This window comes from Cyprinodon tularosa, unplaced genomic scaffold, assembly GCF_016077235.1.
Source record: "Cyprinodon tularosa strain WSP-4 unplaced genomic scaffold, ASM1607723v1 ctg417, whole genome shotgun sequence".
Taxonomy (NCBI): Eukaryota; Metazoa; Chordata; class Actinopteri; order Cyprinodontiformes; family Cyprinodontidae; genus Cyprinodon; species Cyprinodon tularosa.
This window is the reverse complement of record NW_024039138.1, coordinates 1-14,624: the sequence shown is the minus strand read 5'-3', so window position 1 is coordinate 14,624 and position 14,624 is coordinate 1. Positions and strand designations below refer to the sequence as shown.

Here is a 14,624-nt window from a genome sequence, read left to right as displayed (position 1 = left end):
TTTCTGCTGAATGATATAATTTCCTAGAGGCGTACCACAGGGCTCTGTTGTAGGTTGTTTGATGGATATTTTATACATTATAATCCAATCTAAAATAATTAACTGATTCCAAAAGAAGATCAAATAATTTAACATAGTCTCAATATTTTAAGTCCAAATATAATATTTATGCCAACAAGTCATTATTTATAGCTTTATATCAACCTTTAAATCAGTACATTTCTCTTTAGTTCAGTTTAAGTTATTTCATAATGCAGACAAAACTCAATGGTGCTGCTTGTTATATGTGACTATATCATATATATCCACAAGGTGGCACTATAACATAGTTTAGGCTGAAAACTTCATGAGGGAAACCAAAAAGTATTTCAATCTAAAGTCAAACTAAAGAGGAATATTGTTTATTATAATCTGTGACTCAGCGTCTCATCAGGTCATTTTGTTATCATTCTTTTCATCGTGTTTTTTCATTGTCTAACTTTGCTAACTGGTTTTATTGTATACTTTCTGTCTTTTCCAGGGCTTCTGCTAAAGTGGTCAAAACACCTTTACTGACGTTGATGAATGAGTGTAGACAGAGAACGTCTACCAGGAAAAGTCCAGAAAACAACACAGTCAAAGCATCACCTTCTGTTGCAAAAAGGTTGTTTTCTGATGAGTCGGACAATTTAACATGAAAGTAGAAGACCATGTTGGTCATGTTTGGTCTAACTTAGGGATCTGTTTTATTTGATAAACCAAACACTGATATGTAGGTGAAACTGTCTGTATATTTCTCTATATGTGTTTCTGTGAGGACCTGATCTCTGACTGTCATTTTTTTCTCATAATTCATGAATATTTTTTTTTTTACAGTAGGGGACAGAAATATATTTTATATTGATAATTTCCATGTTCTTGTTAAACTGCTTTAAAATTTATTGATTTATCTGTTTAAACTATAAAGATGATTTTTCTTATGGGAAGCCTAGTTTGATTATTAAAAGCATCTTTATTTTATTTACATCTACCCAAAAAAGGTTGGTATAACCTTTTCCCTTTTTTCAATTAATATTTTTCTTGATTCAAATCAGGTTGAAGTTTGTAATTTGAGTTGAGCGACTTAAGTGTTCCTGTAATCCTCTAGGTCTGTCTTGTTTTACCTATAGATACATTCACCAAGCATAGGGAAAGTATTCAAACCAATTAAACATTTTCCAGAAAATCACAGTCAAACCTTCAGTGGTAAATTGTGATGTTTTTTTCTTTTAGACTTTTTACAGTTAAAATGCAACTGAAAAGTGTTGAATGCATTTTTTCAGCCCATTTCAGTCAACACTTTGTATTAACACGTTTTACTGCAGCTTCAGTAGCAAAGACTTTAGTTTAAGTCATTGCAAGATTTGCAGAAGAGCCCAATATCAGTCAGATGGGATCTGCTAGAAGTCTTGCCCCAAGCTTGGTATAAATGCATGCCATACCTTTCAGTTCATTAAATTGTGAAAAAAAAAAAAAAAACATCTTTTCCATCTACCTCACATTTGAGTAGCCCTACTACTTGTTTTGGTCTTACATTTAATCTCCCAAAAGGTCAATGCTGTGTTTGGAAAACACTCCATAAAATAATCTAACAATGAAGAATTGATGCATTTTAATGTTGTCGTTAGTAATTAGGACACAAACTAACACTATTATGTGGTAAATCTATCAGTTCGTCCATGGAAATCTTATCCTCTTGTTTTATCTAATATCACTGTATAAATTAGTCCTATATAAACACATTTCCAACCCCTTAAAGTGCTGTTAGGCAACAATCTGACAGCAAAGTGTTGATTATTTGGGCTCCTTCAAGCTTGTGAAATCCCAAATTTTTCCTAAACCTGCCAGTTAAAATGACTTTTATTCATTTGTGTGTATTTTCTCCAGATTATGATTAACTTTATTTATCCCTTTGGTTTGTATTTCTGGAAAAATAGTTTTCTTGAAACAACTCAACACCGAAAGATACTGTCACTCATAAACAAAGAGCAATAAAAAATGAAATGAAGGAAAGGATGCAAAAAATAACTGTTAAGAGTAAAAATGAATATAGAGTTGTGCATTTATAGTATAAATATATGGAACATAAATAAATAAGTATATAATTAAACTAATATAAATATCTGTATCTTTACAACAACAACAAATTACACTAGATGTCTGACAAGGATTTCAGACCCATAACTAATTGTTAGTGGGGTTTTTTATTATTATTATTTCACATATAAAAAATAAACAAAACATTACAGATAATTTCACCAAAAATCTATTATTAGTAAAAATGTCATTTCAGATATCTACAACCGCAGGTTTACTACTTATTTGTGGAATTTCCATGATTGCCATTCTTCCTACATCTTTGTCACTTACATAAAAAAAAAAAAAATGTGTGCAAACATTGTTTCAATTATCAGTTATGGACATATATGTGTTATGGAAAAATATACTTTTTGTACATATCTGATATTAAGTTCTTACTAGTAGGATTCCAATTTCTTCAAATCAAGACTGGCTGCACACTGGCTCAGATTAGATTAACTTGCATAATGGCCATCCAATAAGTTCAATGTTATGCTGGTTGTTCAATCTTATATCAATAGTATATTTTTCCTCCATAGGTTGTTTTTCTCTGAATAGGGATTGCCACCTTCTTTAGTCGAGGTTTGCATGCCTCAATGACCATAAAAGAACTTTAATTGCAGCTTCGCTTCAGGTGGGACACTCAAACTGAGCAGTGTAGAGGCAATCCATTTATGTCAGGTTAGACACAGTTTTTTATAATTTCATTTATTTAATTCACTCAATAATATTCAAAAGCAGTAGAAATTTTCAAGCTTCTTCCATAAATTAACACTTTTAATAGAAATTTATCTTTCCATTGTTGCCTTTCTGGATCAAACTCTTCAGAGCCCCATTTTTTCAATGCAGGTTAGTCAACAACAGTAAAAACTTTGGTGGATAGGCTAAAATCTGCCATAAATCTGACATTTGTTGGTAGAATTAATTGTATAAAAATTTATGTTCTCCCTAGATCTCTTTACCTTTTCCAGTGTCTCCCAATTTGTTTGCCAAAATAAATTTTTAAGTCTATAGATAGGTGTACTACATCGTTTATATGGGCAAGTGAAATTCCCAGAATACAAAAAACATTTCTCCAGAATCATCGCACTGATGTTCGATTGGGATTGCCAAATTTACAAATATATTATTGGACGGCAAATTGCCAGAAGATACTATATTGGTATCATCAGATCATGTCTGGTGTGAAACCGAAAACAACTCATGTCCTTCAACATCACTTCCAGACTTAGTAACCTCCAGAGTCCCTAATTCCATTTCATCATACTCTGCAAATCCTATAGTGACGCAAACTTTACGTATTTGGCATCAATTCAGAAAACATATGGGCCTTAGTTTTCCATAGTGGTGCCCAATTGCCATAATCAGGCATTTGCTCCAGCTAACATAGCCTTTTTGAGATGGAAAAGACAAGGCCTTGTCAGGTTTAAAGATTTGTATAAGGAATGGGTTTTTGCAAGTTTAAGTGATCTATGTGTAAAATTTAATCTTACCAATTCAGACTAGTTTAGGTATTTACAGATTCCCCACTTTATTTCTACTAACACACCAGACTTTCCAAATGAACCAGAGCCTACTGTTTTGGATGATATGTTTGCACTCTCTCCTGATCTAAAAGGCCTCATTTCTAGAATTCACTCCATAATCACCTCACAAGGGGATAATATATATGTTAAGGTGAAAGTAAAGTGGGATAATGAAATGGGAGAGCTAATTCCAGATAGCATATGGGAAGAGGCTTGGCACTTTTTGGAACAATACCACTTGATAGTATGGGTTATGGGTATATATCTCTAGGTTCAAAGACATAATAGCCTTTTCAGCTTTGATAGCTAGAAGACAAATTCTTTTTACGCTGGAAATCGTCCTGCCCACCAAAGTTATCTGAATGGATGTCTGATCTAATGTTGTACCTTAAATTAGAAAAGATTAAATATACACTAAGAGACAGACATTTGAATTGAGAAAGCTTCCTGGAGGGGAAGCGAAACATCTTCAAATCTTGGAAACCAAGTCCAGTAGATTGTTTTTTAAACTTTTACGGGTCCAGTGATCGGTTTTATGGTCTTTGGAATCCATTAATAAAATATTTTGAAAAGCATAAGAAACTTCCTAAGAATCTGTATTTGTAATGTTTAAAAAAAATAAAAAAAACTTATCTTGAGCCAATAATGTAACTGATTGTTTTGTGTTTAATAAAAAGAGACCTCAAGAAAAAAAAAAGACAAAGTTCAATGAATTAAACCACTGCTGATCAAAAGGAACTTTTTTCCAGAGATCCCCATGACCTTTGAGAAAATGTTCTGTGGACTAACAAGACAAGGATTTATTTTGGGAAGATGTAAAAGAAACACTGCATTTAAGAAAAAGAACATCACACCAACAGTAAAACATGGTGGTGGTAGTGTGATGTTTGGGGCTAATTTACTGCTTCAGGAACTGGAAGACTTGCTGTGATAAATGAAACCATTAATCCAACTGTCTCCAAAACATGGAATATAGGCTGTGCTTATTTGGCTGACCTGTTTGTACCTAAAGCTTCATTTTTTATTTATCAAAAGTTATGGAATAAATCTACCTTATTATTGAAGGCAAAAGAAAGCATTTTTTTACTTTTGTACATTTCAGAACCTTTCCTGTTTTACTGAAATAAAAGATGAGAGCTACGGTTGCCACCCTGTAATTAAGTTATCAGGTTAGCACCTCTTATTTTTTTATTACATAGGTGTCAGGTGTTAACCTGACTCCGCCATATGGATTTACTCCGCATATCCATGTGGAAACCTTCCGTTGAAGTAATTTTGGGAAGGGGCGAAAATACTGGTTAGCTGATAGGCCTATGTTGGTGATAGACGGGCCAAATAAACCAATCAGATCAACGAAGCATATGACGTACTAACAGAGCGACGACGAAAACACAAGCCAGGCTACTCTTGCTGCTCTTGCCGAAACCAGTCGGGCGAAGAGCAAAAACATCTTTTCCTCTGAGAAAAGCCTCCAGAGCAGTGTTTTTGCTCTTCTTTCAGCGAAGAAATACTCTGTAATTCCGATAAAACTTGTTCGATAGCCACACTAACGCTAGTTTCATCGGCTGAAGCTGGCATGTTCTTTAGACTGAACTGTCGCCCTTCTCGTTGCATCACACCTCAACCCGCCTCAAAGCCAACGCTGATTAGACGTTTGTTTGGTGAACGTCTCCAAATTTTCTTTAACAGAGAGTCTCCAGACTGATTAGCGAGTGAAATCTTGAAAGCTCACGAGATCAGGATGGTCTCACGAGGCTAGTCAGGTGTAGAGATTGTGATAAATATTGACATTACAGCACCCCACTGCTGATTTGTTAGCAGCACATCATTAAACAACATCTGTTGTTCTTCAGTCTGAGGTTTCTTGCTCTCAGTAGCTGACAGGAATGTTAATCTGTGGGATCCTCTGCTGCTGTAGCTGATCTACTCCAAGGTTCCAGGTGTTGCACATCTGGAGATGATAATCTTTTGGTGGTACAAATTTATAGTTTTAACTTCAATGGCTTTTCTTTGGCATCCCCTGGAATAAATACTACATATTTGTTAAAATGCAAAAAAACAAAATAAAAATTATTTTTCTGCATTAAGATGCACTAAAATCCAACTGAGATAAAAATGTAAATAAAGACGTGCTAGAAATGATAAAACACAATGCAATCGTTTTTTATTAAAGTCTATATTTACTGGTAGAAGTTACATGATTACATTTTAATTAAAGATTTCAGACACTGGATATCAGTAATTAATAGAATAATGCATTATGTAGTTCATGTAAGCAGAGACTTAAAGTAAATCCTTTGTGTTTTTTTATCCATAATACTATAACGTATAACAAGTGGAAAACAACAGTATGCCCTGCAGTAAAGTGTCCAAAGAAAAGTTTAAGAACTACATTAACAGTTTACTTTGACTATTGATACTAGAATTAACAAGCAGAAATAAACATTAAAACCTTCATACAACAAAAACAACAGCAGCTGTATCAGTGGAACCAGTTTTCCTTCATTTTGTATGAGATGCAACCGAGTCAAACTGTTCAGACATTGAATATTAGCAGATTATACATTAATACAAAACATAATCACAGACTTGGGGACTAAATATAAATCTATTGTTTCTCTGCTCAGTAGTAACATAACAGGGATGACATGAAACACAGAATGAGAGAACTGTAGAAAAAGTGCTTGAATTTAAAGTGAATTATTTATAAACTGCAGAGAAACACACATTTGACATATAAATTAATTAAAACTGAAAGCCTTTTAATCATAATTAATGCATTAAATATTGCAAACATATTTAAATAGGGTATGATTGTGGTTAACTTTTTTCCACATAAAGATGCATATAATGCTCACTGGTCATCCTTTACTTTTAGCTGTTTTCCTTCATTTTTCTCCAACCTGTCAGTGTCTGAGACTTAAAGTGCTTCGTGTTTAAAATCATACTTGGAGCAACAACCATAGTTGGACATTTTGATTAAATCACATTTTTGATAAAAATCAGTCAGTTTATAAAACTGCATACTTCATGTTTGCTTCTTGTCCTTGAAGCTTTGTGGTTCAAAATGACAGCAGGTCAGTACAGCAGAGCTGGTTGGTCATCTGAGGACTCTGCAGGTAACAAACTGATATAAAACATCTATCAGCTGGATGAACATTGATGAGATGATTCAACCAAAAGTATGTTCAGTTTGTTTTACCCTGAGAAAATTAGCTTCATGTGCTTCCATTCCAAAGAAACCATACCATGCAATAGTTTTACTCAAAATTAACATTTTTTTTTAAATAACTTTTTAAAACCTTCCTTCCAGGCATGCAGGTGGCGCAGCGTTAGCCAGCATGACCCATGTATGGAGGCCTTAGTCCTTCATGTGACCGACCCTGTGGTTCTTTGCCGCATGTCTCTCCCCCTCTCTCATGCCCCCTTTCCTGTCAGCCTACTGTCCAAAAAACGAGCCACTAGTGAAATTAGTTGCTGTTTAAATAAGAAATTCTGGCTGCTTCCACTAATACTCAAAGGTCAATTCATCCTATTATGTCTGCTTTGATTAGATCCTCCAGTATCGTAACTAAATATGGCATCCCCGAAAGGACACAAATGTGATAAAAGCAAGATGGATAAAACACAGAAACAGCTTTGGTCCAGTGTAGTTTTGGTTTAGCTGGCTTAGCAGCTTGGCCTGGCCTGGGTTACTGCTGATAATCCAACAACAGTGATTAAACTGAAGTGTGTATGTTTTACACGGTCATGATTATTTCTTTTTTTCAGATGTTTGTAGTCCGAGTTTGTTTTTTTCCAATACTGCAGAGGTGTATTGCCTTAAAGGAAAATAAAAGAAACTAGTGAGCTTAAACAGGAGAAAAAATATGATTTATTATGTTCAGAAAATATACAATATATATCACATCAGCAGAGATTGTAAAAAGGAAATAACTATCAGTATAACTGAGGAATAAATTATTCAAATACTTACTTATAACTGCAAGTAGCATCTTATGATGGTTTTTGATTCCTGTGAATAGTTGAAGAAGAATTATATAAAAATTTAGCAACAAATGTTACTGTAATTTTATTAAGGTAAAAGTCAATAATTCATAGACATACCTTTGCTGAAAGCAAAGCAGGAAAAGACCAATGATAGCTATCATCAGCATCAGGATTGGAAAAATTAAAAGCCATCCTGGAGAAAGGAGATGTAATTTTTCTTTACAACAGAACAAAGTGGGAAAAAGTTAAACAACGTGAGAATCTGAACATAAACTTACTGGAATCTCTGAGAGATGGTTCTGATTGTTCTTCTAAGCCTAATAAAAAATAAACAGAGAATCACAAACAGGTCTGCATTTCATTCACGGAGCCTAAAAGTAAAAGTCTGAACTATTCAACTTGCAAGTTTTCCAAATTTTCTCCGATACACCCAGAAACAGCAGGTTTTGATATGATATTTTTATGCTGATAGAAACAATCTGCTTCTGTTGATAATATCACCTTATTAATCCTTTGCTAACATTCTACAGTACGTAATAAGTAATGAAAGCATCTATGATTCATGCTTATATCATATCAGGTCAATATCAGTATTGGTCAATTCTAAAAGCTCCAATATTGGTATCTTGTCACAAATGGAAAGGTGTATCAGGACAGCCCTAGATTTTAATGAAATTTTATTAGGTTAGATTTCTACTTCTTCATTATCTGATTGTATTGGTCTAAAACTCAATAAAATTCAGGGTTAGTGTTGCTGTATGGTCATAAAAGATAAATATGAACAATCTATGTATCACTGATGCTCTAATAGTTCCTCACCATCATCAGATGTTTCTTTAACTCCAGGAACGGTGATCAGCTTCTCTCTGGGAGCAGCAGAGAGCACTGACACTGAACATCCAACCTGTGTGCTGCTGGAAGCTGACAGCAGAGCTGTGGTGGTGACGGTGACTGTACCGTTGCTGTGGGTCACACTGCTGCTGTTGTAGTGGGAGAAGCTGAGGTTCTGCTGTAGAACAGTCAGTGTTACAGTGGGAGCAGGTCGACCTGTGGCTGAACAGGACACGACTGACTCTGCAGGAGACTTTGATCTGTTGTCATAAAGGATGGGTTCATGCAGCTCTAGGAGGAGAATAAACATCACGATCAACATCTAGTTGTAGAATTTAACCCTGGAATACAGTCTGGTTCTTACCATAAACATTCAGGCAGGTTCCTGCACTTAAAACTCCATCAGGATAGAATTTGAATCTACAGAGATAATATCCTTCATCTTGCTCTGTAACATTCCTGATAACTATGGAGGAATTCTGCAGACCAGCTTCTGTAAACTGAACTTTATCTTTAAAGTCAGGATTTACTGTTGGACCAATGTCATTGCTGTAGGAAGAGATAGTCCTCTCAGTGCTCTCAGAAACCTTCTGCCAGGTAACCTGATGGACCTCTTTAGTTTCCAGGAGCTGACAGCTGAGAGGAGCATCTTCACCCTCTGCTGCTAGGACAGTCTGCTGGGTCTGGATCACAGCTTCTACACCTGCAAAAAATATGATCTTTCATTTTCTCTGTACCTTGACAGGAAATAGCCAAGCGATCATTTACACCCACACTGCAAGAAAACACCATGTGAGTGAGTGAGACAATGAATGTGAGTGAATTAATGTGAGTGAGTGTTAATGAATGTGAGTGAGTGTGAGAATGAATGTGAGTGAATGAGTGAATGAATATGAGTGAGTGTGAGAATAAATGTGAGTGAGTGTGAGAATGAATGCGAGTTAATGAGAGAATGAAGGTGAGGGGGTATGAATGTGAGTGAGTGAGTGAGTGAGTGAGTGAGTGAGTGAGTGAGTATGAATGTGAGTGAGTGAGTGAGTGAGTGAGTGAGTGAGTGAGTGAGTGAGTGAGTGAGTGTGTATGAATGTGAGTGAGTGAGTGAGAGAGTATGAATGTGAGTAAGTGATTGAATGAATGTGAGTGAATGAGTGAATGAATGTGAGTGAGTGTGAGAATGAATGTGACTGAGAGAATGAATGTGAGTGTGTATGAATGTGAGTGAGTGAGTGAGTATGAATGTGAGTGATTGACTGAGTTAGTAAGTATGATAGGGTGACCAAATGTCCGTATTTTCCGGGACATGCACGTATTTCACGTCCTGTCCCGGGCGTCCCGGGTTTTTTTTTAGAAAGTGAGGAAATGTCCTGTTTTTTAAATTACCTTCATTGGACCATTAAATTTACAGGCACTAGGGCACTGCTCACGGCGCTGCGTGTAACGTAATCCCTGAGTCAGTGCGGGCAGCCCTGTTCTTAATCAGAATATAGATTTTTATTATTTTTGCTACACAATAGGTATTTTTTGTTAATTAGCTCATTTGTTAATTAATTTTTTCCAATAGCCTACAGAACAGATATTATTTCGTTCATAACTGAGGCTGAGTATCATGTGTTATTGGGAGTTGAGAGTTATTTTTTACTTTTATTGTTAAGTGAGGGATATTTAGATGAGACATTATTTCTTTCATTGTGCTATTCATTTATTACAGGAATTGTCAAGCATTTTTTAATAAATACATTTTGAATAAAATTATCATTTGTTATTGGAGTTATTGCTGTTGACTTTTACCGAAAAGCATTTTTAATAAACCAACTGTAAATATCATGTTATTGTAGGATTACGTAGGCCTATGTTAAGTGAGTGCATGCCACAGACATCTCTATGCATGGGGACAGAGTGAGAGATTGAATGTGAGTAAATAAGTGAGTGAGAGAAGGAATGTAAGTGAGTGAGTGGGTGAGAGAATGAATGTGAGCGAGTGAGTGTGAGTAAGTGAGTGAGTGAGTGTGAGTAAGTGTGAGTATGAATGTGAGTGAGTGCGTATAAATGTGAGTAGGTGGGTGAGTGAGTATGAATGTGAGTGAGTGAGTATGAATGTGAGTGAGTGCGTATTAATGTGAATGAGTGATTATTAATGTGAGTGAGTGAGTGATTGAGTAGGAATGTGAGTGAGTGAGTGAGTATGAATGTGAGTGATTGAGTAGGAATGTGAGTGAGTGAGTGATTGAGTAGGAATGTGAGTGAGTGAGTGAGTGAGTAAGTAAGTGAGTGAGTGTGAGTAAGTGAGTAAGTGTGAGTATGAATGTGAGTGAGTGCGTATTAATGTGAATGAGTGATTATTAATGTGAGTGAGTGAGTGATTGAGTAGGAATGTGAGTGAGTGAGTGAGTGAGTGAGTGAGTATGAATGTGAGTGATTGAGTAGGAATGTGAGTGAGTGAGTATGAATGTGAGTGAGTGAGTAAGTAAGTGAGTGAGTGTGAGTAAGTGAGTAAGTGTGAGTATGAATGTGAGTGAGTGCGTATAAATGTGAGTAGGTGGGTGAATGAGTATGAATGTGAGTGAGTGAGTATGAATGTGAGTGAGTGCGTATTAATGTGAATGAGTGATTATTAATGTGAGTGAGTGAGTGATTGAGTAGGAATGTGAGTGAGTGAGTGAGTGAGTGAGTGAGTGAGTATGAATGTGAGTGATTGAGTAGGAATGTGAGTGAGTGAGTATGAATGTGAGTGAGTGAGTAAGTAAGTGAGTGAGTGTGAGTAAGTGTGAGTATGAATGTGAGTGAGTGCGTATAAATGTGAGTAGGTGGGTGAATGAGTATGAATGTGAGTGAGTGAGTATGAATGTGAGTGAGTGCGTATTAATGTGAATGAGTGATTATTAATGTGAGTGAGTGAGTAATTGAGTAGGAATGTGAGTGAGTGAGTGAGTGAGTGAGTATGAATGTGAGTGATTGAGTAGGAATGTGAGTGAGTGAGTATGAATGTGAGTGAGTGAGTGATTGAGTAGGAATGTGAGTGAGTGAGTGATTGAGTAGGAATGTGAGTGAGTGAGTGATTGAGTAGGAATGTGAGTGAGTGAGTGATTGAGTAGGAATGTGAGTGAGTGAGTGATTGAGTAGGAATGTGACTGAGTGAGTGAGTGAGTGAGTAGGAATGTGACTGAGTGAGTATGAATGTGAGTGAGTTAGAGAATAAATGAGTGAGTGAATATGAATGTGAGTGAGTGAGCTAGCTGTTTAATTATATCATTTTGTCCCATGTGCATCAATAGCTTTGAAATAGCCGAAGCAGAAATGTTTATTCTTCATAATGCACCATGAGAGAGACATACCCTCAAGAACAATTTGTTAGTTGTACACGGGCTGTTTGATCATATTATTTTTGCTCCGTTTTGGACTAGCCGAAGCAGAAATCTGTATTCTTTGTAATGCACCATGAGCAACACAACTACCTAACCTCAAAAACAATGTTGTACACGGGTTGTTTGATTAGTCCTAGGCTACATTATTTTTCCCCGTGTGCATCAATAGTTTTGAAATAGCTGAAGCAGAAATCTGTATTCTTCATAATGCAACATGAGCAACACGACTAGTCTACCTCAAGAAAAATATAGTGCTGTTTCATTCTATTATTTTGTGCATCAATAGTTTAATATAGGCTCTGACCGTAAAATAATCTCCTAGTGACAGTTGCTTGTAATGCTTGCTGAGGACGATGAGCATCCTGGCCATGCTTGGAATGCAAGGCTTTTAACTTTGTGATAAAAGTTGGTGGGGACGCTCTAAGGACAGTGGCTGATGGACCTACAGCTACTCAACCCGAATGCTTTCAATAGGGTTTACATTTTCCAAAAATGAGCTCAAACAAATATTTATTGAATGCCTTCCTATTGTTGAGAATACAAGAGTATCACAATACACTGATATACCAGCTGAGATGCCAGCCTTTAGTGCATGAGTTATAAAGGTCTCAAAAACATTAATATATAAAATATGACGAATAACAGCTGATACCGATACAACATCAATATATCATGCATCTCTAGTATGAACACAACTTCACATCCATCCATCCATCCATCCATCCATCCATGCATGGCTTCCCTTTAAGCTGCATCAGTGATTATTGTCCTTCACAAGCACCAAAATCTAATTTAGAAATTTGTCCCATATGTCATTGACAGCCAGAGTCTATATATTGAACCTTATATTTAAAAAATCATTTATACAATGATTTTAATTTTTTGTGCTTTAATTCTTTTAGGTTTCTTATATTTTAATTTTAAATCCATGTCCTGTAAGTCTGGCTCTCTCTGGGTTGCTGGCGAAGCTTTTTCTGAGTCTTGCTGAACTACAAAAGACAAAAGATATGTTGAATTTTATTATAGCATTGCGTATTTTTTCTTGTAAACCTGGAGATATATTTTATTGCATGTTCCATATCCCAGTAAATCTGTTTCACCTTTAAATCAGCATTATTCACTAATTGTGTCTCTGCTCTGCTTACAGTAAAAACAGATTTATGAACCTGTCTACCAATGTAATGATGCCAGAGGAAATCATTTTCAGGATCTCTAGAAGCTCTGCAGTCGGATTCTCTGTTCAATGAAAAAACAACAGAGTGTTGATTTTAATCCATAACTCTGAGTAATGGTCCTCTGAAAAGCCCAGCTTTTTAACCTATATAAACGTACATCCCGTTGCCATTTTTAGCTGAAAAATCTCTGTATGTCTAACAGCTTTTTCTGTGGCATCTCTAATTTCTTTTAACCAACCTGTCTCCTAACTTTTACTGAAACATATAGAAGTAGTTGCCAGTTAAAATTTACTGAGTTCTACTGTGTCTCACCTCCTCCATGTAGCTACTCTCTCCCATGATATGTCAAGAGGTGGGACTCGAGAGCAGCGGAAGAGCGAGGAAAAAACACGGACTCAAAATGCTCTGAACACAGACAGCAGCACCCAACCCCACTTACTGTTCGCTGAAGGAAATGAGCGGAAAGGGGGAAAAAGCTGAAATTATTGGGGGGGACTGTCCCCTCCATGCCCAAAGTTGGTGGGGAAATGTCCACACCAGTCATTTTACATTTTACAACAAACTGTAAAAAAAAACAATTAGTTTATATGACATCATTTATAGAGAACGAAGATAAAGTAATTGTTGCCATATGGTAACATTGTAAAAATTGGTATTGTTGCTAAATTAGGTGTGCAGCTATTTGATTTATGAGTACCTTTGATGATCAAACTCCTGCTTACAGTATACCTTTCAGCAAAATAAGTACTATAATATGATAATGTGACATTTTTTCTGAAAGTATGTGGAGTTTTGTATGAAGTTCATAAATTGACACAGTATCTTTTTAAATTAACCAAAACATAGATTGGTATTTTATTCTGGTGTAAGTTAGTAGCTACACAATTGTTGATGCCATGATGTGAAATTAAGGACCACAGATTGTGTTAGGTTTCTGTTTCTGTTATGTTTTTCTTTTGCTCCTTGATTTCTAGTGTTTAGTCTTCTTTTCACCATGTTTCTTTATCCTAGTTATTTGATTATTATTTTGTTGTTGTTTTCTTATTAGTTCCTGTCTTCCAGGTTTTCCATTTGTTGTCCTCTGCTGCCCTCTTGTGTCCTCTTTCTCTTGCTCTGTTTTCTGTTCAGCCCTCACCTGTTTTCAATTCCTCATTATCCCTCTCCCTGTCTCTGTCCACTTTAAAAGCCCTCCCTCTTCAGTTCCTGTTTGCTGGATCCTCGTCTAACCTCTCGTCTAACCTCTGGTCAATCATCTGTCTGCCTTCCTCGTCTCTTCCTGGTTCCTAGATTTTGGTTTCCCCCTGATGTCTCCTAGGTTCTGGTTCGTGAGTTATTTTTTGTGCCTGTGAACCTTATTAAACCACTTAAATTCACCTCTGCCTGCTCGTCTCTGCATTCGGGTCCTCCAAACCAACACCGCTTTCTGACAGATTGGTGTAAAAAGAAATGATTTGCAGTGAGAGAGCAAAGCAATGTAATGTATCCATCTAAAAATATATTTAGTTTTACAGTTATTTCGGCTTAACTGTTTATCCGTATAATCCAACTGTAGTTCTTTTTTTAAGGCTTCTTTTTTACAAAGGAAGAACGTTAAGATCGTCGGGAAAATGAAGAAAAAAAAAAGAATGAAAAAAAGGGGAAAG

At 36.0% G+C, this 14,624-nt stretch overlaps 1 protein-coding gene across 1 annotated transcript; it reads right to left on the bottom strand.

Annotated features, from left to right (window-relative positions):
- Window positions 1-5,493: 5,493 nt before the first annotated feature.
- Window positions 5,494-13,279, bottom strand: LOC119792309 (OX-2 membrane glycoprotein-like; the record flags this gene model as incomplete). Its single annotated transcript, XM_038298895.1, has 5 exons — window positions 5,494-5,588; window positions 7,892-7,930; window positions 8,433-8,735; window positions 8,809-9,163; window positions 13,238-13,279. Coding segments are annotated over 5 exons (834 nt in total), but the record flags the coding sequence as incomplete, so codon positions are not given.
- Between the last annotated feature and the right edge of the window lie 1,345 nt (window positions 13,280-14,624).